The sequence below is a fragment of the Berghia stephanieae genome, chromosome 1 (genome assembly GCF_034508935.2).
Source record: "Berghia stephanieae isolate SIO BIC M18660-M18661 chromosome 1, UCSD_Bste_1.3, whole genome shotgun sequence".
Taxonomy (NCBI): domain Eukaryota; kingdom Metazoa; phylum Mollusca; class Gastropoda; order Nudibranchia; family Aeolidiidae; genus Berghia; species Berghia stephanieae.
In genome coordinates this window covers 68,547,013-68,572,136 of record NC_088360.1, presented here as the reverse complement: position 1 = coordinate 68,572,136, position 25,124 = coordinate 68,547,013, and the positions used below count along the sequence as shown (strand labels likewise).

General features: G+C 36.7%; 1 protein-coding gene across 4 annotated transcripts in view; it reads right to left on the bottom strand.

Moving 5' to 3' along the window:
* Positions 1-25,124, bottom strand: part of LOC144980308 (pecanex-like protein 1) — an 83,531-nt gene that overhangs the window by 56,328 nt on the left and 2,079 nt on the right. For 3 of the 4 annotated variants that reach the window (XM_078927981.1, XM_078927973.1, XM_078927967.1), the window contains exons 2-8: positions 18,235-18,419; positions 16,571-16,743; positions 14,802-14,897; positions 11,575-12,094; positions 4,905-5,233; positions 3,514-3,714; positions 3,033-3,155 (exon numbers count right to left, since the gene is read on the bottom strand). In XM_078927981.1, the coding sequence (XP_078784107.1) occupies positions 3,033-3,155; positions 3,514-3,714; positions 4,905-5,233; positions 11,575-12,094; positions 14,802-14,897; positions 16,571-16,743; positions 18,235-18,419 (1,627 nt within the window). The remainder of the gene's footprint in view (positions 1-3,032; positions 3,156-3,513; positions 3,715-4,904; positions 5,234-11,574; positions 12,095-14,801; positions 14,898-16,570; positions 16,744-18,234; positions 18,420-25,124) is intronic. The other variant, XM_078927989.1, reaches the window with a different exon arrangement.

Genomic DNA, 25,124 nt, shown 5'->3' with positions numbered 1-25,124 from the left:
AGTGGTGGTAGGGATGATGATGTGGCTGTAGTTGTAGTCGTGATAGTGGGGATGATGATGTGGCGTTGTAGTGGTGGTAGGGATGATTATGTGGTGGTAGTATAATGGTAATTTTTTAAATTTCCGGGACAAAAAGTATTTTCTGTATTTTCTGGAACAGCCATTATTTTTTTTACAAATTTTGGGACAAATCCGGAAATTCCAGGATGGTAGGCATGCCTGCTGATTGCGTGTTGTTAATTTGATGTTTTCAATTACACAGATTAAATGACTGCCTTCAAGTAGACTGATTAAAAAATACCCACACATCAAAGTTTGAAAAATTCAAGGAAATATGAGAAGAAAAAGTCCTGAATTTCGTTTGTCTAGAAGCAAGTATCTACTTTCCAATAATTAGGAAGGAACATGAAACAAATAGAAAATTCAGTTCATTGTGTTGAATGACAATGAGCTGAAGGTCATAAATATGATTTCTGAGGGTCAAACAAAAGAGAGATTGTACTGAAAGGAAACCCTCATCCTCTCTCCCCCCCCCCCCCCCCCCCCCCCATAGATAAAAAATACAACAAAAAACAAAAACAACAAAAAACAAAACAACAAAAAACAACAATAACAAACAAACCAACCAACACAGGACCTATATTTCTATTGAAAGAGGCATGAGAGAAGAGGCTTGAAATTCATATCAAGGAGTATAATGGGAAAAAAATTCCAAAAACAACAAAAAAAAAAAAAAACAAGAAAAAAAAACAAAATTAATTACAACCATTGCTTCGTCCCCGAAAGGTACAGAGTTTGATCACCCGCCGCTGCGCTGTGTGGCCTTGAGCAAGTCACTCACCCTAACTCAACTTGCACGCTGTACTGCGACTGACGCCAGGGTTATTCCAGTCTTTCCTTGGAATAGACCCTAGATAAAAATTTCCCCTATGGGATGAATAAAGGGAATTTTATTTATCTATTTAAAGAGAACTATTTTTATTTCATAGCCCTAACTAGTGCGGGGCTGTCATTGGCAAGCTTAAGGACCACGGTCCTACGGTCCCTGGGAAATGAAAACTGCAAGGACCGGTCCTAGGACCGGCGGTCCTTTTCGACATTGAACATTCCTGAGAGACCGTTTTGACCTTTGGGACCATGGGATCGTTCATTCTTGAACCGTTAAAGACCGCTACACGATGAAAACCGTGGTCTACAGGAGTAAAACACACGGAGTAGTCACACTCATTTCAAATTGTAACCTAATTAGAGAAGAGGGGTGATGCCTTCTTTATTTGCTCACAGTACTTCATTGTTACTTCGATAATTTAGCGTGAATAAAATTTGAAATTTATCCCCGTTAACGGAGATAATGGAATCACCCAAGGCGTTGATCGAGTTGTTCGTGGCGTTTATACACACACGCAACTCCTACCCCCCCCCACACACACACACATGAAAGGGCAGCGAGCATTGAAGAGTAAGAGAGAGACGTGAAGTTATAATAAGAGGGGGTGGATGCGGTAATAAGTAATAAGTAATAAGTGGGGTCGATGGTGACTTTTCGCCAGATCTAACAAACCCAGCTACCCATTCACTGCTGAGTAGACAGGGATTCAGAAAAAACTCGACTGCACCCGGGATCGATCTCTGGCCCTTTGCGTATAAAGAGAGTGCTCTATCAACTGAGCTATCGGGGTCCCCAAATATTCTATTGGACCTTTTAAAAATACAGACGTTATAACTGGTTTTTTTTGGACGGAAGAAACTAATGAAACTCATATTACTTGATTAGTTAAAACACCAAACGAAATTTTAATATTATTGTATTATTTTAAATGACAACAATGCGATAGAAAGGAGTGGCGACAAGAGATGGACAAAAGAAAACAAAAAATCAGACTTGCAACTTGCTAGGTTCGACACACACACACACACACACACACACACACACACACACATCTTTAATAGTCACATACATTTCAAACAATAACCCATTAGAGAAGAGGGGTCATGCCTTCATCATAGATCATTGTCATTGCGATCATTATGGTGTAGTAAATTTTGAAATTTACCCCGTATAATGGAATCGTCCAAGGCGTGCGCCTCCTGTTCCCCCCATCTCACACACGAAAGGGCGGTTTGCGGAGTGGAGGGAGGTGGTCGTCTGCCTCTATGGTCGTCTGTGTCGTTTAGTGTATGGCAAAGGGGGTGGGTGCGATTAATTAAGTGGGATGGGTGGTGATTGGTGGAAGATAGGCAAAGGACCGAGGCAACGAATCGCTGGGGAAGTAGTATGGCGCGAGACCGTTGAAAGGTGATAAGAAGTGAGGACCGCCGGCGGTCTTCCTCTTTGGGACTGGACCACGGTTCACAGCTAAAAGACCGTGGGACCGGTCCTCGGTCCGGTCCTCAGCGCGGCACTAGCCCTAACCCTTGAATTTTGGCTTTAAAAATATGTTAATGCAGAGGCCCCTAACTGAAGGTCTAGGTTGGAGGAATTAAGATACCAAAACAGAAGAATTTCTGGTCAAAAAGAGGAATCAACTTACCATTCTTGTAATAAAGGCTGTAGCAATTATTCCTTTGAAGTGAGTGATTACAGATATGGCAATTATAATAGACAATGTAATTTAACAATTACAAAAAATGAAGATGCTATTCTATTTACACTATGTGCAAAGGCCATATCACAATTATTGTATAAATAACATGTCAAAACTCAGTGTATGCACTCTTAACCTTCCTAACAAGAGATGGGGGGAAATTTTGCTTGTAGCAAACACACAAACATTCTCTTGACGGTCTATTACCCTCTCTATGAATAGTAATATGCAGAATTTTACAGTAAAGGGCAGAATCGTGGAAATCCTTCTGAAAAAGAGGAATGATTCTGTGAAAAGAGGAATGGTAAAATAAATTTTAAAGATAAAATAAAATTTTTACCTAGGGTCTATTCCAAGGTACGGGCCGCTGCCAATGCTGGATATCAAAAGATTTAAAAAGCTACATGTAATTTTCTTATTCATGATAATAAAAGATTGTTTCTTTACTTTTCACAAACTGTTGCAGCTCCCGCAGCTTTTCAGAGTGCTGTGGTTCCAGAAGGATTTCAATGAGTCGTTGACGAATTTCTTCTGGGTCAGACAAATCTGTGGACCCTGGACTTGTTGACTCTGCAAATCAAATAAAATAAAATGATTGGAAATGACATTTCTATGGGCAAGGACTTACAATTTTTTTTTTTAAATCATTTAAAAACATAAGTTGATATTTAGCCTCAGTCTCCTCCTCTCAAATCAGATCATGATTCCCCCCTTCTTAAATGTATCAGTTATTAAATACAAAAATTTGTATAGAGAAAACTGATACTATCATATCTCCATTATCATTGTGGTTTAGTGGTAAATTGTAAGGGCATCTCTTGTCCTGTATGACATATCTAGTGTTGCTGTTGGTCTGAGACCCCTTGTACAACGCAATTTCTGTTATCATCTAAAAACAAACATCACAAAGTTTCAAACGTCAACTTACCTTTAGGGTTTCCATTGATTCCATTCCCCCCTACCATGACCTTTTTTGGAATGGCACCCTGACTGCGCATCACATCTAGATCCTCTGCTGATGGACTGCTTGGTGTTGTCAAATCAAGTTCCTTCACTTTAAGACACACGATATTTGGATCCAAATTCACTGAACTGCTTGTATCTGTTGAATGTGATGCAGAGTCAACACCTGAATACCAAAATAAAAAGTTCACAAAAAGTTCATAATACAGAGAGATACAACAAGACTTGTAAAGAAAAAATATTGATGGAAAATGCACACCAAAAACCAAATCTGTCCCCTTCTCAAATATTTCTTTCTATTTTAAAAAAAAACAAATGATCAGGTACAGTCATGTCCAGTCAGAACATGGCCTGTATTTAATGAACATTTTAGCCTTGATTCTTCAGCAGATGTCAAGATAAGACACTTGTTGAGCTTTAGTAGATGTTGATTTACCCAGGAAACCTAGCTCTATAGATTCAACAGACTTGGGGAAAGTCATGAACATGTCAAGGTCTTGTTTTCAATGAACAACAAGATTTATTTGGGGATTAGATAAGGACTACATAACAATGTAGAAGGCATAACTATTTTTCCTCATATCCACATGAACGCTTTAAATACTATAGCAGCGGGATATGGCTCTGTTTATATCCTATGATATGTAATGTAATTCCAAGGGTCTTTAATAATAAAATTTCTGATCAACCTTTTGACCACATTGTGTCAGTCTGGGTGGGGATCCTGACCTCCCATAGCGGGCAGGGATGAGATTACTTGGTTTTGTCCTGGCACTGGCCGGAATCCTAACTGGGAGGGAAACAGTCAAATGCATAGTTATTGTTTTGGGAGATGATAATTTTTTCCTTGTAAATCATCTCTCTGTTATGTATTATTATGTTTGTTATTATTAATGTATAATGTAAGGATTTGAGTGTGTTCCTCTTTGTTGGATTTTGTGCTTGTGTCTGGATGAGACTTGTTGGTGATTTCAAACTAAGTACATTGGTGGTATGCTCTTGGAATCTACATCTGATCCCTATTTGTTCTCAGTTCCCCTTTGTCTTACTTTTTCTTGGGTGCTTTAATTGTAATTCTAGAACTTTTTACTATCCCATTTTCTTCCTTTTTACTGGCACTGATATAACCTAAATGTGTTGCAAGCGCCGTAAAACCCTTAAAAACAAACAACATTGTGTCAGTAGTGTCTAAGTTCAATAAGCATGTTGCAAATTACGGAATTAGGTCATTCATTAAGTGGGAACTATTGCTATTTACTTGATTTTCGATCTTACGAAAATTGACTTAAATTTTACAGTTGTAAATACCCTTGAAAAATAGCTGACAATGTCTTTTGCTGAAATAACAATATTTACCCGATGTTAGTGAATCAGTGTCTGGATCTCCTTGGCTATGCGACCACATGCTGTGGACAAATGGAGGAGGCTTTGAGGATTCCTTTTTACAAACTCTAGCAGAAGGAGATGAAGTTTTGGTTTGATTTATGGCAAGAGGCATGAATACTGGACTGTCCGGTCTTCCAAACTGGCTATGGGAGCTGCTGGTAGCCACAAGAGTAGACCCTGATGATTCTCCTACACTAGATGCCATCATTGTTTTATTATTTAATGATATGTACATGTCCTGTTCATCTGTACATGATGAAGCGTCAGGTATCTCAACTTCTCCAAAACTTGCATCTGACCTACAAGGATAACAGAAAACAATAATCAGAAATATTTAAAGGAATAAAGAAACAGTTTTGTCATTTGAAAAATTGATAACTCATGGTAAAAAAAAGGTTTTATTGCGTGAAAATAAAAATTTTAAATGCCATTTACAAAAACATGATTACAGATAGAAAGTGGATGATAAAAAAAAATAGATATCTTGTCAATATAATAATAATAATAATATAATAAAATAATCTTTATTGTCCAAATAAAAGGCAATTCATGTGAGGTAAACGATGCTCAAACAGTTTGTTCTTGGTATGAACATCAACACATTTAAAGTACAAACACAGACATACACAAACATACACGAAAGCACATTGTTTCTACACATGAATACAAAAGATATGAGCGTACATACATACATACGTACAGACATACATACATACATACATATACATACACACAAACAGACAGACAGAACGATACGATTTATTTGCTGGGACAGCAGATAACCATATTATAAATATTATGTCATTTTACTTGTATTGTGTAATGATAATGATGATGATTACGAAATGATGATGATGACGATGATGATGATAATGACGGCGACAATCGACACGATGATGATTCATGCCACTCAGCTCGTTATTTTCATTGGTTGTCTCATTTTTCCACAGAAGATTTGTTAATTTTATGGCGATTGGAATGAAGGTTGCCTTATGTCGATTTGTCCTACATTTTGCTTCTAGATACCGTCTTCCGGAGCGTAGAAGTTGGAATTTTTCGCTCAGTGGATGTATCTTTTTGTTGATAATGTTAAAAGCTTTCTTCTCAACTGCATTAATATAAGTTGTGTCAAGGCTTCTAAGGTCGGTGTTATTTTTGAAGCCTCTGAGGGTTCTATGTAGTTTGGATTTTTCTTTTGTTCCACAGCTGCCATACCACGTTGTGATGCCAAACGAAACGATACTCAATATTACACAGCGTACACAACGACAACAGTTTAGTTGAGACGGGATCCCGTTCCTGACACCTGCTGACCCGGTCACGGTGAGCGGTCAATCACCGAGAGGAATTTACCTAACGGGGATTGCCGTTTCACTCAATTTAACAATGTTTTGTTTTATTGTCTGTTAGACACCCATATTGAATGAGTTGAAATATCACTACTTGGTATAAAAGTTTATATTTTCTACTTTTACTGTGTTTTTTTATTTTTTCATAGTATTACTAGATTTCTCAATATAAGTTATCAATGAACGGTAACAAATTACACAAAAAATATAGCGGGTGCAACATTTCAAAAATTAGAGAAAAAAAAACGTTGCTATGGATTTGTCTGAATTTTATGTATTATAAAGAGAAGATGTAAATACTTCTCCTCACAAAAAACATATTTTTCCTCAACACAAATATATCCGCTACGAGCATTCAAACTCGTCAGTGTAGTTTGGGGCTGGTCTTTAACTGAATTGCGTTGATGACAAATCGCATTTTATTCATATCATTGATAATGCCGGATGCTCTTTTTTTTCCAATTTTGCTGTTGTTTGGTGACAGGTCTCTGTGCCTTGTTCTCCAAAAAGTCTAAGTCCAAACTTATATTGAGTGATGTGTGGTATGCACTGGTACTCAAGGAGGTGTTGTTTTGGGATTATTTTGTTTGGAAAATATTTTCTGTATGTATCCGTGTAATGTTTTATTGCACTTTGAATATATTGGATCGTGTCTGCTTTGATCGATTTTGTGTGTGAAATAAAGTTGTGCACATGACTATAGGCCTTGTTTATATTGTCGAAAATTAATCCAATACTGCAAGCGTCGTCAATGATGAGTGGGTCGTGGGTGCAGTTCTTTGTTTGTTGGATAATTGTAAGTGTAGACTTTTTCTTGTTAGTATTTGTGGCAGTGGTTGCCAATGAATGATCTGCTGTGGTAAGCCTGTTGTGTAATGTGGTATTCTGTCCAATTCAGAGGCAATAAGACCATCCCTGAGGGTGAGTGGCTCGTGCATGAGATTTGAAAGTCTCTCCTGCGTTTTGGAGTTTGTTGTTATATTCTACTCTGTCGATATCAAACATGCAAGTGCAACCCGTTTCAAGGTTGATTTATTTATTATTAGCGTCTTGGCAATGAGAAAATACAAAGAAGCTAATGAGTCGTGTGTTCAATGTGCTTTATAATGTGTACTTTTTACACATAAATTATGAGTGTGCTCCTTGCTTGTCCAATGCCGTGTCAGTCCCATAGACTAAAAGAATGTTATTAGAATAATTTGAACATTTAAATGGTTTCTTGCGGGCACGTTTCTATTTCTGTGTTAAACAAAGCATACCACGACATGTCCTACATAATGAATTCACTGCTTGGTTATGACTTGCAATTGTGTGGTCCATGCTGTAAGAGAAAATTCAAAATTGACTGAGCGATGTAAGCAATGATATAGTGAATTAATGAATAAAATGAGTTTTAAAACACTCTGTATTACTTCTCATATCCATGCATACATAACAGCGTACATAAAATTTGGAAAAAGAAAAACCAAATACTTCACCCAATTTGGTGAAAGAAAGGGGGGGGGGGGGGGGGGGCAGGAAAATTCTAACAAGCAGTTGAGCTAAGTTGAGGCCCAACACACAATGTCATTTAAAATTAAACATGAGCAAGATAATTCAAATTATGCAATTTAAAAATCAAATTAACTCATCATTGAAAAAAATAAAAAATAAAAATACAATTAACAATAAAACCGCAGCGAAATATTACGTTTCAATAACAAGGCTAAAGAGGTAATATCATTATTACCTGACCTACCGCGGAAGAATAATCATTACAAAATAATGAAAACTGAAGAGTAAATGAAACTTACCTCATTTCGTAGTAAAACTTGTGCCTTGTGAATCACACCAAAAAAAATTTGAAGTTTATAGCAACGTTTTTTTAGAATCCTGAGGTAATTACAAGTAATTTTATTTAAATGTTATAGAAAAATATGTGAATTTGAATCACGGCTTGTGGAATAAGTACTGGAGATATTGAAATAAAAATTGGACCGATGGAAAGAGGAGGTCTGCGAGAATTCTTTGCATTTGGGTGGAATTGCATAGTCACGAAGATCGTGAGGTTAATTGGTACGGAAATCATCCATTGGTATCACCCAATGCACGTCAAATCTACGTTCTGGGAATTGATATCGGCTGACCGCTGTTGACCCCGGTTACCTGTCGGGTGAGGTTACGTCGGCGCTCGGAACAGCGGGAAACTAAACGGTCAGATTTATAGTGCAGATTAGACGCCGTGATTAGTGACTTGTAGATTTGTATCATGGTCTTTCTGTTCACATTGAAAGACCTTAATTTTCTGAGTATGTACAAGTGCTGGTTACACTTTTTGATGACATTGTTGGTGTGTGTGACGAGCGATTTTCTTTCACTGCGTGATTTCTTTATCATTCGTCAGCGTCTCGTTTCAAAACCACTTCAAACCTAGTGGACGAGACATATAATTGATTATCTCCTCCAGTAAGATAACCAAACATGGACAGTCTTTCTCCAATAAAGCTCCAAATCTTTCTAACAGAAATTTTGGTCGTTAGGTGGTAAACATTTCCATTGTATAACGGAACACTCACTTTCAGCTTAAGGCTTATTTACCTGTTCAAATTGTCTGCCCATTGTATTCATGCCACCTGCTAATTACCTTTCCCAAACAAGTCTCCAACGTCCCTAGGCCCTGGGGTCTCGTCTCGTTCAAGAGTAGCTAAAATTACAATTAAGGTCTAGCTGTCCGGTAATTATCCGTTATTCTTTCTTACCAACGCATCTGGATATCATTGGCTATCTAAAACAGGAAATTCTTCTGATTGGCTATTCCCATAATTCAGACGCTCTTTTCCATTTCATAAAACCAAATTCATCTATGAATCTTATCACACACACGCTAAGAAGCCCAAAAGAAAAGAGCTATCTCTCCAATTTCAAACTTGTAAAAGTTTGTCTATCTCGGCTGGAGGTAAAATGAATTATTGGTTAACATTCAAAGTGGAACGAGATATTACTGTGAATTCAATTTAATCTAGCATTACTATTATAGTTTGTGTATATATTTTAATTGTGCTATTCCATGGATGTTCGTAAGTTGGAATACCTGTACAAAACTATATCTATATGTATCTTATTTTATAGTTAACAGTTGTTTATGATCTATGTTATTATTTCATTTATATTCAATATGCATATTGCTTGAATGTCTGTACCCCACCGCCAATCGCCGGCCACACATCATAACCTCAATTATAATTAATAAAAATAAATAAAGAAATACCAGGAACACATCCCTGTTAAATTCTCATCATGTAAGATAGCTCGACTGTCAGTTGATGATTAAAACATATACTAACTCCCATTATCATGAAGTTACTGCTTCTCCTTGCCTTTGTCGGCAAATAAAGGCTATTATGATGTGTCGCTCAAGGACGATTCGGTGGCGAAAGACAAACTCGATTGGCTCTAAGACCTTGTTGTTTCAACTCTTAAATTGAAGGTCCTTGTCCTGATCCTGAGTCCTGGCCATTTTCCTGGTCCCTTTCCGTGTCGTTGGAGCACCCAGTTGTGCCGAATCCCTGCATCCCAGTCCTTGAACAGCGGTAAACCCCTGATGTCAGCCTAACTACAACACACTGTTGTGATGTCCAGAAAACTCTGCAAAGCAGGCGCCAACCCTGGAACTAGCTGATACATTTGCCTCAGTCAAGCAAGCCGACGGGATAAAGATAAGCCAAACGGGCTTATACCATTTTCAAATGTATTTTCCACAGACACATATGATTATATCAAAGTAAACAAATAAATATATAATAGATTAGATCCACTCAATTAGAGCTATTCTTCCTGATATTAAATAAATACTTATTCTTTCTATCTTTTCCTGTAACAATCTAATTAAACTTTATGTATAGAATTGTTATTATTGCATTTGGGCGTTACTATTGTCTTGACTCACTTGTTATTAATACAATTAAGTTATAAGGGACCCTAAGGCAATTCTTAATCACCCCTAGATCAAACCTGAGCCGTTTGTGATATAGGTTGAGTGGTGCGGCTAGTAACGAGAGCCATAGCGCGCATACTAGTTCGAATCCAGACCATTGAGCTATCGGTTGGACTCGATCCCACAAAATTAACACGCAAGCCGCCACAGTGTGCGATTCAAATCTTAGACTGTTCTCTATAGTTACACCAAGGTATTTAAACGTTTCCACAATGTCAACCGCCTGATTGTTAATTTTTGTTGTTTGACTTGCTCTTTTTCCTACTTTTCTGTGATCAAACAGTTGCTCCTTTGTTTTTGTTACATTGAGCTCTAGACAGTTATCGGCACACCATTTGCTGAATTTACTAACTTGCTCAGTGTATTTAAATTCGGAAACGGAATCATTGAGCAGGCAGAGTCTTGCGGTGTCATCAGCATACTTGATGAGTTGGCAGTTATCAAAGCTAGCCACACAATCGGTTGTATAGAGGATGTAAAGTAGAGGTGAGCTTACACACCCTTGTGGGCATCCGTTTGAAAGAGTTTTTACTTCCACACTAAGATTTTGTTGGTAGGCAAACTGATATGGATCAAGTATGTGTTGGTCATATATAAATTGCAGCAGCTCTCTTTTCAGAATTTTTTCCAGACATTTCATAATAATTGATGTTAAAGCTACAGGTCTAAAATCGTTCAACTGAGTTGGTGGATTCTTTTTGGGTACTGGAATTATAGTTGATGTTTTCCATATAATTGGGATTTTCTGTTCATTTATTGAACGTTGGAAAATAGGCATGAAAGGGACAGCTAGTTGGTTGTTACAATTTGAAATGAGTTCTCCATTAAGTCCATCTGGACCTGGTGCTTTTTTCTTTTTACACAATTTTAGAATATTGATGACCGCCTCTTCTTCGATTTCTGGCAGAGGAGACGTATTTTTTGTTATGATATCAATTTTTGGAAGTACATTGTCAGTGGTGTCGAATCGACAGTAAAAGTTATTCAATTCCTCGATATTCATATGTGTGTCATTGTTAATATAAATTTGAATTAATTGACCCATCTTAAATTGAAAAGAAAGGTAAATGTTCTTCATACAGATGGGCTTAATCCAGATGATTTAGTATTCTTAATTTCCAAATTTCTTAGTTTTATTCTTATTCACCCAGAGAAACTCTTTTGCAATGTACCATGTTAGAGGTGATCAAACAAAAGCCATAATCTTTCTAATGATAATGAAATATTGTTTAGACAATTTGATTTAAGCATAAGTTTTAATTTTCACGACAATAAGTTTGATTCATAAACCACATTTTTAAATGATCATACATCTTACCAGTCACTGTTACTAGAAGTTGAGTGATTGAGTGTAGGCAGCCTTGGCCTTGGACTTGCTGGCATGTTGAGTGACTGTGATGACAACTTTTCTCGACAAGGATTCGACTTTGGTTTATTCCACTCCTGTGTACTTTTACTACGTCGGACAGCTCTCCGTTCCCGCCGCATTCTCATTTTAGGTTTCCAATCTTCACAGGACTCTTCTTTTACCTCAGAAACATTTTTCTTCTCATTTGTTACCTCATCTTCATAACTGCTATTTGCCTCATTGTCAGATGTATTGGCTTTCTTAGCTGTCTGACTAGTCATACATGATTTAGAATGAGATCCAGTTTCTTCAACCATATTAGCAACAGTAACTCCTAAAGGATCTTTATCATATTGTTGATTTGTTGAAGTGTCATCTGTTTTATCCACAACATCTGTGGACGACTTTGGTGTGAGTTCAATATCCGCTGTTGTGATTATAGTACAGGGGACATCTTCATCAACATCAGGAGAATCTTCCTCTTCTTCATCTGTGAAAACAAATTCCAAGCAATAATTACTTCAGTGATGATAATGGCAATTTGTCAAAAAGGAAAAAATGCATCGTCTATCAGTCAAACTCAAACAAAATCATTACATATAAATATCAGTTCCGTATATTACAACTTCTAGTGTCCATCTATTTTTAACAGTAAAGATATAACTTACTCTATGTAAATTTGTAATGAAGTGTCCTTTTCTAAAAATATCTTATATTCAAGAAATTTAAAATTAACTTTTGGTCAAAAGGCCTGAAAATATTTGTTTTTACACACAGAGAGAGAGAGAGAGAGAGAGAGAGAGAGAGAGAGAGAGAGAGAGAGAGAGAGAGAGGGAGACTTAGTTTAATTGATGGGGCTTTTTTAAAATCTAATTAAGGGGGAGTTAAAATACTTATCTTGTTAAACGGACCTGTACTGTACTACCACTTTTGACCTACTTACAAATAAAATTTTTAATCATTTACCCGCCCCGCCCCCCCCCCCCCCCCTTTCTTTTCGACTGTCAATTGCCTTGTCTCACTTTTGACATCTGGCGCCAGTTTGTCTAGACTGACGCCATAAAAATGGGAGTGTCACCAAAATTCATGCGTATGACACAAGGCACGATGGTGATTTTTTTCATGGATCCATTACTTGACCTGAGCTTTTATCATTTGGCGCGGCAAAATAAACGGAAAATTTCTGAGGAAATCCCAAAATCCCGAAATTACTATCACTGATCTTTGTTTCTTGAAATAAAAGAAGTTTTGAAAATTTAAGATAACAATCATATTTGTAGATGCAGAACTTATGTTACATTAACCGAACCTTAATTGTAAAATATAACACCTAATGTAAGTTTGCAAATTAACTTGATGGGTCACACACAGCTTTTCCATGAATTTTCCAGAACTTACAAACTGATTACATCACAATTAAAAATAACTTGAAAATATCCTTACCAGATTACATAAGAGACTGATATCACAGACAAAAATAAATAAACAAATAAGTAAATAATCTTATTTGGAATTAGGGTAGTTTAGCATTTCAGCAATACTTTCACATTATTCCACATAACAGCATCTTCTTTGTGTAACATGACACATTTTCTTTTTAAAGTAATTTCCTCATCAAATTACAGAACATCAAAGTACTTTAAATAAATAAGGTATGAACTCAAAATTATATGAATATATATATATATAAAACATTTCAAGTATAATTATGATCAACTTCTACAATATTGTTTCGAGCATTAGCTCTAATCAGGAAGTGGAAGTGAAAGTAAATTGTAGTGTTTTTTCGTACTTTTCTAGCTTCGTGTTTATGGTGGTTCGTAATTACATAAAAGGTGTTTGTTTCTATGTCTGCATGAGGATGTTAGTTTGTTTCTTCTGTTGAGTGTTGCCATGTTCGGTTTTGTGATGATGAAGAATTTTTCTTCTAAGCAGAGGTTGCAAATCTTAGAAAAGGGGGAGTGCGAGTGTGCTCTGGAGATGATTTTCCATGTAACGCTATGTTGTATATATATATATATATATATATATATATATATATATATATATATATTATATATATATATATATATTATATATACGAGGGCTCTTTCATAATTAACTGAAAAATGCCTGTAAAATCCACGTTTTTTATGCTATCAACAAAATTCTTGCACGTGTTCATGCCTTGACTCGTCCTTCATTTCTCTACGTAACAGCCAAGTCTGTCGACACACTTCTGCCAAAACCGCACCATGGAATAGATACCCTCTCGGAAGAAATTTCCGTCAAGGTTTTCTAGCCATTTCCGCACATGGTCAACAAGCTCTTCATCGACATCAAAGCGCTTTCCTGCCAGCTCACGTTTCAGTGGCCCAAAGAGGTGATAATCAGATGGTGCGAGGTCTGGACTGTGTGGTGGGTGTGGCAAAATCTCCCATCCATATTTCTCTAGCCAACCTTGCATCACTCGTGCTGTGTGGGGTGTAGCGTTGTCGTGTTCCCTGCAGATGTCCAATCTTTGTTCTTTATGATTGTCTGTCAATTGCTTAGGAACCCATCTTGCGCTGACTTTTCTGTAGCCAAGTTCATCAAATACAATTCTATGGGCAGAAGTTTCCGAAATTTCAAGACTGCTTGCGATTTCATGAAGTTTCAACCTCCTGTCTTGACGAATAAGCTCATCAACTGGCTTCACATTGTCTTCTGACGTCGCAGTTATCGAACGCCCTCTCCCTTCCCTGTCTGTCAAGTCGGAATGGCCGGCTTCAAACAAATTACACCAGTGATAGACTTGTGTACGGCTTATAACATGCTCACCATACACACTCTGAAGTTCTTTATGAATTTCGGTAGGATTCAGACTTTTGGCATTCAAAAAACGTATGACAGCTCTGATTTCCTCCTTTGACCAAGTTTCAAGGTGGGCCGCCATCTTTAAAATCGTCTAGAAATTCATTGTGCAAAATGATGCACTTCATAATTTCTGGGAATATCCGTAAGGAAATAAGGAATATCATGTCGTTTACAGAATTAAAAAATCTCCACTGGTTGCTGAGCAATGGGCATTTTTCAGTTATTTCTGAAAGAGCCCTCGTAGATATATATATATATTGATTTACTCTCGATCAATTTTAAATATTGCATTGAAAGAAACTTTTGTATATTTGGATTTTAAAAAAAAAGCAAACATTTATTTTTAAATTGACAAACCGTACCATTGGCACTGCTTGAATTGAGTTGTTTAGACAGCTTGGCAGAACCACTTCCCGTTGTCACATCATCTCCCTCAACCTCAGCCAAAGGAGCTTTGCCTTGATTGAAAAGATTAAATTCGTCAAAAATAAATGAGAAAATTACCTCACAGATGATAAATAATTACAAGATCCAAATACATTTCTGAGAAAATAAGTCTGTGATTCAAAAGCTGACTTAACATATTAGTGCTGACTTCACATATGTAAATACTATAGCTGATAATAAGGGAGGGAATTCATCAATAATTGAAATTTCCAGATACATTTGGGAAGGTTGGCCAATCTGGGCTTGGATGGGACATCTACTAAATAAAAAATTATAAAAACTGCTGTACAAATGAGTATTCATTAAATTAACAGGACTACCTAGTTCAGAAAATCAAAATGAGGGACATTTTGGGGCAGAATAAGGGATGGAATAAAAGGTACACACACACACACACACACACACATATATATAAATACACACTGCCAAAATTAAATAGTAGCCGACAGTACAAAATAATACTACCAATTGGAGGTAGCATAAAACATCTCAGTTTTGTTTGTTTGTTGCTTTAGGTCTCTTCCAACACAATTGAGGTTATATGAGAGACCGCTGAAACAAAAAAAACAAGCAATCCAACAAAAATGGTACAAATGTAAATCAAAATCATAACCTAAAGATATCATAAGCTAAATTATAAATAACCAAGAACAAACAGGCAGAAGATTTACAGAAAAAAATGATCCCCTGTCAAAAATACAATCACAAACCAAAGAAGCAGGATAGGCTAGTAAAGAGAAGAAGAAACGACATCACTATCGGATCGTACACCCATGCGAACATCATAGGTATATGATTCAAGGGTGATGCTCCCATCCAACCACCCGCAAACATCTCAGTCATCGGCCCCATGTATTGGAGGCAACATATAATAAAACCCTGGTCATTGACCCTCCTAAAATAAAATATCTGATATCAACTTTATACACTTTGAAGGGACTAATCAGACACACAAAATGTGTATTGAATGGCCATGGAGGATGATAACCAAATAGAACACAACTTACACTTTAAAAAATTATTTTTCTCCCCATTTTGCACATTTCATCTGGTATTTCTGCCTGTGCATAAACGAGCAATTGCACACAAAAACATAAAGAAGTGTTCTATCACAGTCATATTTTCCTAATACTATCAACAACTGGGCTGAAAGGGACATGAGGCGGTGATGCGGGAGAACAGGACAGTCCCACATAATGCGGGACACTTGGCAGCCCTGAATTAACCCATGGGTGCAAGCAACTGGAGCTCAAAAAGCCTGCAAGTCTACTTATGACCAGAAATATAATCTGAAAAAGCCTGCAAGATTCACGGACCTACCTCGTCATTTGAAGTCTTGTTCTCAGCATCTAGTCTTCATAATCATAATAGTAGTCCACAATTGTTGTATGTTTAATCCAAAGGTTGTAATGCAGTAATTTGTTAAGTTTCTTGTCACAAGTTGCACAAAAAAATAAAAATAAAAATCAATCAAATCCAAATCACAAAAAGCCGGCGACGTTTTTTTCGGTAATCCAATCGGCCGGCACTCTTGCACCCATGTTAACCATAAAACGTGTCCACGCCATACTTTGTTGTAAATGGTATGTCACCAGATCAATATAAACTCTACCAACATAATCTCTTTATAAGAGTTTAATATACATAATCTTTATAAAATTTTAATATACATAATCTTTGATACCTGAGTTGGTCACTTTGCCTGAATGATTTGTCGGCAACGGTCCATCAGCATCTCCTCTGTCACATTCCAGTTGTAGATTTACGTGAGAAACATTGACAGTCTTTTCTTCTGCTGAGGTTGATGACCTCCCAAGGTTTGACATTTCAATATTTTCATTGCCTCCATCACCATCTCTATTAATTTTTTGAAAAAAAATGCAGCATAATTGAAAAATAAAAATAATAAAAAGAGAAAACAAAACAAAAACCAACCCTACCCCCCCCCCCCCCCCCCCAGCAGACAAAAACCCTTGTTTCTTTTGAATGTTCTTTTTAATAACAAAAACATGACTGTTATGCTCTGAAAATAAATAAAGGTATTTCACAAAATTCAAGTATCCTAGTATGTAATGCCACTAAATAATTGTTGAGTGCAGTTATACAAGAATTCAAATGTGGATGGCTCAAGTATATGATATGTCACCGATATGTGACATAGATTGACCCAATTGTACCCCCCCCCCCCCCCCCCCACCCTCTTAAAAAAAGAAGATAGTACTAGAAAATGGAGACTTATCACATTAACAGAAAACAAGCTATATAAACAAAAATAGTTTTGAGGTTTCAAAATATATTGATAACAAACGTTTTGGTTACATAAATAAACTCCCACTCGTAAGACTAAATAACAATGACAGATAAATGGAATGACAAAAGAAAAAGGTCTTCTTTCCCCTTATAATTGTAGTTAAATGTCTTCTTACTTATATAATAACAGAAGATAAAATTCAATCGCATATATTATTTCTTTCACAGTATCACCATCTTCATTTGCTGCTCTACACCCACAGATATTTAAAGCAATCTATATTCTCCTCCTGCCTCCTTCAAGAGCTTTATTGGTGACCCGTTGAAAAGCAAATAATTTATAAAATTGCTACCCTGTCTTATAAATCTTTACACAATGGCAATGGGTCCCTGTTGTATTTTATCAATATTTTAAAGGTATATACTCCAACAAGAACCTTAAGACAGAGTGATGACAAGCTCAAACTGGTGAGCTAATGATTCTTTGTAAGGTTGGCACTCAATCGTTTCAAGTTGCCACTGCTCAATGTTGGACTTTCTTACCAGCATCCCTTAGGCCATCCTCATCCCTTCAATGTTTTAAAACAAAACTAAAAACCCACTTGTATCAAGTGTAATCAATTAATGATCTGTTTGTTTATGTATTTGTATATTTCAATTGGTGTCAATGAAAAGCGCTCGGTGGTGCCTGGTTAGACGGGGTAAAGCGCCAAAATAAGTGCTATTTATTATTATTATTATTACAAAAAGATCATCTCTAAATGTGCTGAATAAAAACCCCCCAAAAAACCCAGAATGCATCTCATAATAATTAAGTCCATAACTTTTCTGTAAACAGAACTGTTAAAATTTATCATCTAAATATTTAATATTTATACTATTTACATATCTCAAAGGATTCTAATGACATACTTCATATAAAGTCCAGGATTTACTTGCATAGCAGCAGAGATGTGTATTTATTGCTTGCTTGTCTTTATGCATACTTCACTTTTCTTTTCTCTTATTTTTTGTTATTGTTGGAGCTTAAATATCAATGAGTGAAATTCCACCCTGTCCTGCCACATGCAAATAAAAACCCTTCATATATTTACATACCCTTTTGATTCTCCTTGCTTTTCTGTAGGACCATCACTGTTTCCCGTTTCAGATGGTTTCTCTTCCTCAGATTCACCGGTATCAAAGAGATGATGGAGCCGGTAATTGATGACTTTGACAACGGTGAAGAGAACACCAATAAGTCCACAATATATAGTCCATATCGCAACACTAGCATCAGTTGTCTATCAAATGAAATTATGCATAACAATTACATAAAACAAAATATTGAACATTCAAACACTTTTAATTTAAGGTGTCAACATCTATGCTTAATTGTAGTTTCATAAATACTTACTGCCACAAGAGCTTAATACTATAACTCATTAAAATTGCTTTTACAGTCACAATGAAAATAGTCAAAATGGATCATTTTCGAAGACGATGAATATAAACAATGTCAAATAGCTTAAAGAAAATAAAATACAGGCTGTATATTAAGTGAATGCAGTTATCACAGATTCTGTCCCTTAGTTGTAATCAACAAAGTGAATACATTTAAGGACAGCATACACGTGAACACTCTTTTTAGGGCTCGATGATTTCTATGAGTGAACAAAACTCACAAAATCACACAAATCATTTTAAAAACAAACCTTAAAACCAAGATACCAGTCCTGTGTTGAGAGGTCATTGTAATTTTTCTTTGTTCACAAACTAAGAGACTGAAATTGGTAGAAGGTGTCAACATCTATGCTTAATTGTAGTTTCATAAATACTTACTGCCACAAGAGCTTAATACTATAACTCAGTGTGGCTTAGACGACAGAATGAGGATAAGGTTAATTTAAACGGCAATGTAAGCTGGTGTAGGTGGGTGGGTGGGCGAGGATTAGGGGGAATGAATGAGATACTTGATACATACTATGATAATAATACTGTCATTCATCTTGGATGGGTACAGGGTGGGTAGGTGGGCAAATATGTGTGTGTGTATGTGTGTGTGTGTGAGTATGTGTGTGTGTGTGTGTTGCGTATGTGTGTGTCGGTATGTGTGAAGGATGGGGGTTGAAAGTGAGGACAATGACTACAGTGTTGAATTGGAGGGATGGGGCGGGATGGGAGAAAGGAAGGGTGTTAGATAGTAGGTGAGAATTGCATTAGGTATCATTTGTAATATAGCAGCAGCAGCAGCAGCATCAACTTTTTCTATACATTGTTTAATTTCTTCTTCAATCTTTATTACTTTATAATTGCCATGGATTTTACATTTGTTGATTTCGCTAAAGACTTTCCAAATGGAGTTGCTAATGTTTTGGTTGAAGAGGGGTTCGACAGTTTGGCAGCCCTTCTTTGTGCCACGGACAGCGATATTGGTGAATTAGATATTAAAAAAGGACACAAAGCCATTCTCAAGATGGCAGTCAAAAACTTGCAATGTCTTCACGGCAAGGGACCTATGTGTGCGTCATCGAATGATGATGGAGGCCTATCTAGCCTCCTTGGTGCTGTAAGAATCAAACCTTCTGAAGAGTCGAGTGTCTCAGGTAGGAGTACCTACTTTAAAATTGTTGATTTTATTTCTCCCTCGCTGGTTACCGACGAGGAAGTTAACATCACAGAGAGTGTTAGCCTTCGCATAAACGCGAAAGTGAAACTAGACAAGGTTTCGCCAGCCATGTGGATAGCAGCAAATGCAAGGATTTTGGCTAAGTTGATAGGATTATCGCCAAATTTTGATGTACATCAATACATCAAATACACAGAGATGGTGGGTGAACTTGCCATGAGATACACATGGCAGTCAGTTCTCATCTTCGACGACGAATATCGTCAGCGACAGTCAGTGGACAACTTCATATGGGGGACAGACGCCCCTCACCTGGCAACAGTAGTGCTTCGTGATCGCACTCCTCAAACGACAAAAAAACACTGGGAATCGTCTCGTGGACCCAATACCATTCAGTTCAACAACAAGGAGGTCTGTCGACAATTCAACAGAGGTGCCTGTACATATGGCACAACATGCCGATTTAACCACGTGTGTAGCTTGTGTGGCAGTCGAGAACATGGAGGCAGAGATCACCATGTGGGTGTCAATTCAGCATAGGATACACAGCAGCAGACAAATAGTAGTGAGGAAAGCCCATTAGCGTTAAGCCCCTTTCCTCCTATCAATCCCCACCAATGTGAATTTTTAGGTAATAAAGCATCCATTAGTAGTAAATTAAATTCCTGGAGGAAAATGTTAGAGTGTGATAAAGATAAAGATTTCATTTTAGACGGAGTAGAGCATGGATTTCGAATTATTGAAAAAGATAGTCAACTAAAAAATGTGACAGAAAATAACCATTATTCTTCCTTTCGTTTTAAAACATTAGTGGAGAAAGAATTAAAGAATCAAATAGCTCAAGGTCATTATGTTGTAGCATCTAAACAGCCAACAGTTACTAGTGCTCTTGCTGCAATCCCGAAAGAGGATGGAAATATTCGACTAATTCATGACGGCAGTAGACCAGTAGGAGAAGCTATGAATGATTATTCTCTACCAGAATGCACCAAATTTCAAACCGTTCGTGATGCATGCAAATTAGCCAAACCATTTTTCTACTGTGCAAAAATCGACCTCCAAGCAGCTTATAGATCAGTGCCTATCCATCCAGAAAATTACGTAGCCACTGGTATTCATTGGACGTTTGAGGGTGACAGTCACCCCACCTTCCTATTTGATTCTAGGTTACCATTTGGTAGCAATAAAGGTCCAGGACATTTTCACCGCTTATCTCAAGCTATTAAACAAATCATGAATCGTAAAGGATGCAATGGGGTTGTAGCTTACTTAGATGATTTCTTTATCACTACCCCAACGTATGAGGAATGTAAATATTGGATGCTTACACTTATGCAGCTACTTCGTGAACTTGGATTTTATATTAGTTATAATAAAGTTGTGGGACCGACCCAAAACATTCAGTTTCTTGGATTAACAATCAATACTTCTAACAGCACTGTCGAATTAGGCGAGGAAAAAATAATTCGTTTAAAGCAGCAGCTCAATGCATTCAAAAAGAAAAAACGTGCCAGCAAACAGCAGCTACAGAGTCTCGCAGGCTCATTGAACTACGCATGCCAGGCAATTCGTGGAGGGAGATTTTTCCTACGTCGTGTCCTGGACATAATTAAGCCTCTAAAGCAGCAGCAGCATAAAATAATTTTGTCATATTCATTTCATCTTGAATTACAATGGTGGATTTCATTTTTAAGTGTGTTTAATGGGATAGTATATTATAATGAATCAGCGCCTGAGCACGTCCATGTGGATGCAAGCAATATCGCCGCCGGTACCTTTTGGTCTGGCTCTTGGCGCTATTTAGTATTTGATTGCGACCAGCCTGCGGCATCATCGCTTCACATTAATTACAAGGAGATTTGTGCAGTAGTTAACTCATTTGACACGTGGGCGCATTTATGGGCTGGTAAAACAGTAGTGGTGCATACAGATAGCATGGTTACAAAATGTGTCTTAAACAGAGGCTGGTGTAGAAATAGTTATATTAATTCTTTACTTAGAAAATATGCCTTCAAATGTGCACGACTCAATATAACGGTTAGAGCGATACATGTATCTGGGAGTCTGAACCAAATACCTGATACAATATCTAGATTGCATGAACATGGTAAATGTTTGTTGTTATGTAAATTACTAAGTAACTGGCATCATGGTTTAATCCCTCCTTTGGTTATCACAAATCATATGTCATGGAATGCCTTCTTTTTTTCTTTTGTCTAGGTGCCTGTGCCTTAACCAATGACTTAACAAGTGAAGTTGACATGTACCGCGGACAGGCCTTTACAGCCAACACAAAGAAGACCTATCAAACACATTTACGGTCTTATATTTCTTTTTGTGAAAAAATGAGAATAGCGCCTGCACCTATTTCGCAAATAAATATTGCCAAATATGCAGCTTATTTGGCGCGGAAATTAAAACATAGTTCTGTTAAGCAATATATGAATATTATCCGTATTATCCATTTAGAATGTAATCTTCCCAATCCATGTGATGACTCATGGTATATTAAAACAACAATTAAGGGCATTGAGAAAGTTAAAGGAACTGATGTTCAGAGCAAGCCTCCGGTGACGCCTGAAATATTGTTAAAGTTAAAAAAACAACTTAAATTCTCTCATTTAGATGACTATGTATTCTGGGCATCATGCCTTACTATGTTTTTTGGCTTGTTAAGAAAATCCAACTTGTTTGGGACGGATGCAGGAGGTTTTGATAACAAAAAACAATTGACAAGGAATTGTGTATCTATGTCAGGGGGCTGTTCACAAATAACAATTAAAGTTGGTTGGTCAAAAAATAACCAAACGAAAGGTCGTATACAAGAAATTGCATTACATAGGTTAGCAAACCACCCACTATGTCCTGTTTCAGCGATGTACGATATGTTATGCATGACTGCACCTGCAATGCCAGACTCCCAGGCGTTCCTATGACTGGGTCTTTGTTTAACAAAAAATTGCGCTCTCTTTCCGCAGCATGTGGTTGTAACACTATATCCAGCCACAGTTTTCGTCGTGGTGGGGCTACTTGGGCCCTGTCTTCTGGCATACCAGGTGAAATAGTTAAGGCGATGGGAGACTGGCAGAGCACATGTTATTTATTATACCTCGACCAAATTCCCCAATATGTCATTAACCATTACCGAAATAAGATGGGAGAATGTCTACCCCCCACATCACAGTAACTCAACACAAACCAATATTAATGTGAACACAAGGTCGTTTGGGCAGGACGGTCTTTCAGACCTTTCCTTTGGGATTATGTGATATGAGTGTATGTATCGTTTTTCATTATTTTGTGAAATATCGTAATAAAATGATACCACTCCTTAAGGTTTCTGCCCAAACTTACAACTATTGTTCACGTTTTTTAATATCATTATATTTATATTGGTTGAAAGATGCGAGAATGGGAGTTTAAGTGTGGCTTAGACGACAGAATGAGGATAAGGTTAATTTAAACGGCAATGTAAGCTGGTGTAGGTGGGTGGGTGGGCGAGGATTAGGGGGAATGAATGAGATACTTGATACATACTATGATAATAATACTGTCATTCATCTTGGATGGGTACAGGGTGGGTAGGTGGGCAAATATGTGTGTGTGTATGTGTGGGTGTGAGTATGTGTGTGTGTGTGTGCGTATGTGTGTGTCGGTATGTGTGAAGGATGGGGGTTGAAAGTGAGGACAATGACTACAGTGTTGAATTGGAGGGATGGGGCGGGATGGGAGAAAGGAAGGGTGTTAGATAGTAGGTGAGAATTGCATTAGGTATCATTTGTAATATAGCAGCAGCATCAACTTTTTCTATACATTGTTTAATTTCTTCTTCAATCTTTATTACTTTATAATTGCCCCACCGCCAACCCCTGTCTCCGACCTATATTGTCTGCTGCGCAAAAAAAAAAAAAAAAAAAAAAAAAAAAAAAAAAAAAATCTATTGATATTTATAATAATTTTCCGTTATTTTTATTAAATTTAAATGTTCATATATTACACCTGACGTAATTGCTTTAATTGTATTCATACCATAAGGAGATCTTGTTGTATATGTGATGGAAATCGTATTGTATAATGTTATGTTGTTTATACAAGTAGTATTATGTGTTGTTTATATAATCAACTCCTTGTTTTTTTAAATATGACTATGATTACTGTTAAATTACTCTATATGATGTTTGTGGGATTATGTGATATAGTGTATGTATCGTTTTTCATTATTTTGTGAAATATCGTAATAAAATGATACCACTCCTTAAGGTTTCTGCCCAAACTTACAACTATTGTTCACGTTTTTTAATATCATTATATTTATATTGGTTGAAAGATGCGAAAATGGGAGTTTAATTAAAATTGCTTTTACAGTCACAATGAAAATAGTCAAAATGGATCATTTTCGAAGACGATGAATATAAACAATGTCAAATAGCTTAAAGAAAATAAAATACAGGCTGTATATTAAGTGAATGCAGTTATCACAGATTCTGTCCCTTAGTTGTAATCAACAAAGTGAATACATTTAAGGACAGCATACACGTGAAACACTCTTTTAGGGCTCGATGATTTCTATGAGTGAACAAAACTCACAAAATCACACAAATCATTTTAAAAACAAACCTTAAAACCAAGATACCAGTGTCCTGTGTTGAGAGGTCATTGTAATTTTTTCATTATTCCCACAAACTAAGAGACTGAAATTGGTAGATAATGCATTCACTCAATAGGTAAAATTTTTATCAGGCACCCAAGTAAAACCAAATGGTGTCAATCCAATACAAGGACAAATTTATCATATTGACAAGACAAATGAAGAAGGGCAATAGAGAAAATATAGCAAGGAGGGGAATTTTGCCCACCAAAATGTTATCTTAAACTCAACTTTACAGTATGAAGCTTTAAATTCCCAGTCATGTTTAATATTAACGTTAATTTTAAATGAATATTATATCTTGTCGAAAAATATGACAGACATTCTAAAATCCAAAACTCTACATTCTAACACAATATCAATATGGTTGAAACAAAATTAAAAATCAGTAGTTCCATCAGAGAAAGATAATTGAGAATCTGTATGGGATGACATTTTTCCTCATAAAAAAGAGAGAATAGCTGATAGCAAAAAAGGATTTTTTTTCTCCTAGCCTAGGTGATAAAGAACCTATGTGGATCATGACCTTTTTGAGCCACATAAACATGCATTTCATTATTATACATAACTGTCAGAGTTGCCAACACACACACACACACACACACACAAAAAGAAAATTTCAAATAAGAAACCCACATAAAAAATCATATATTGTTTATTTTTAAGTGTCTTATGGCTCCTGCTGCGACACGGTTAGGTCATTTTAGCGCCAGTAAAAAAGAAGATGATAGA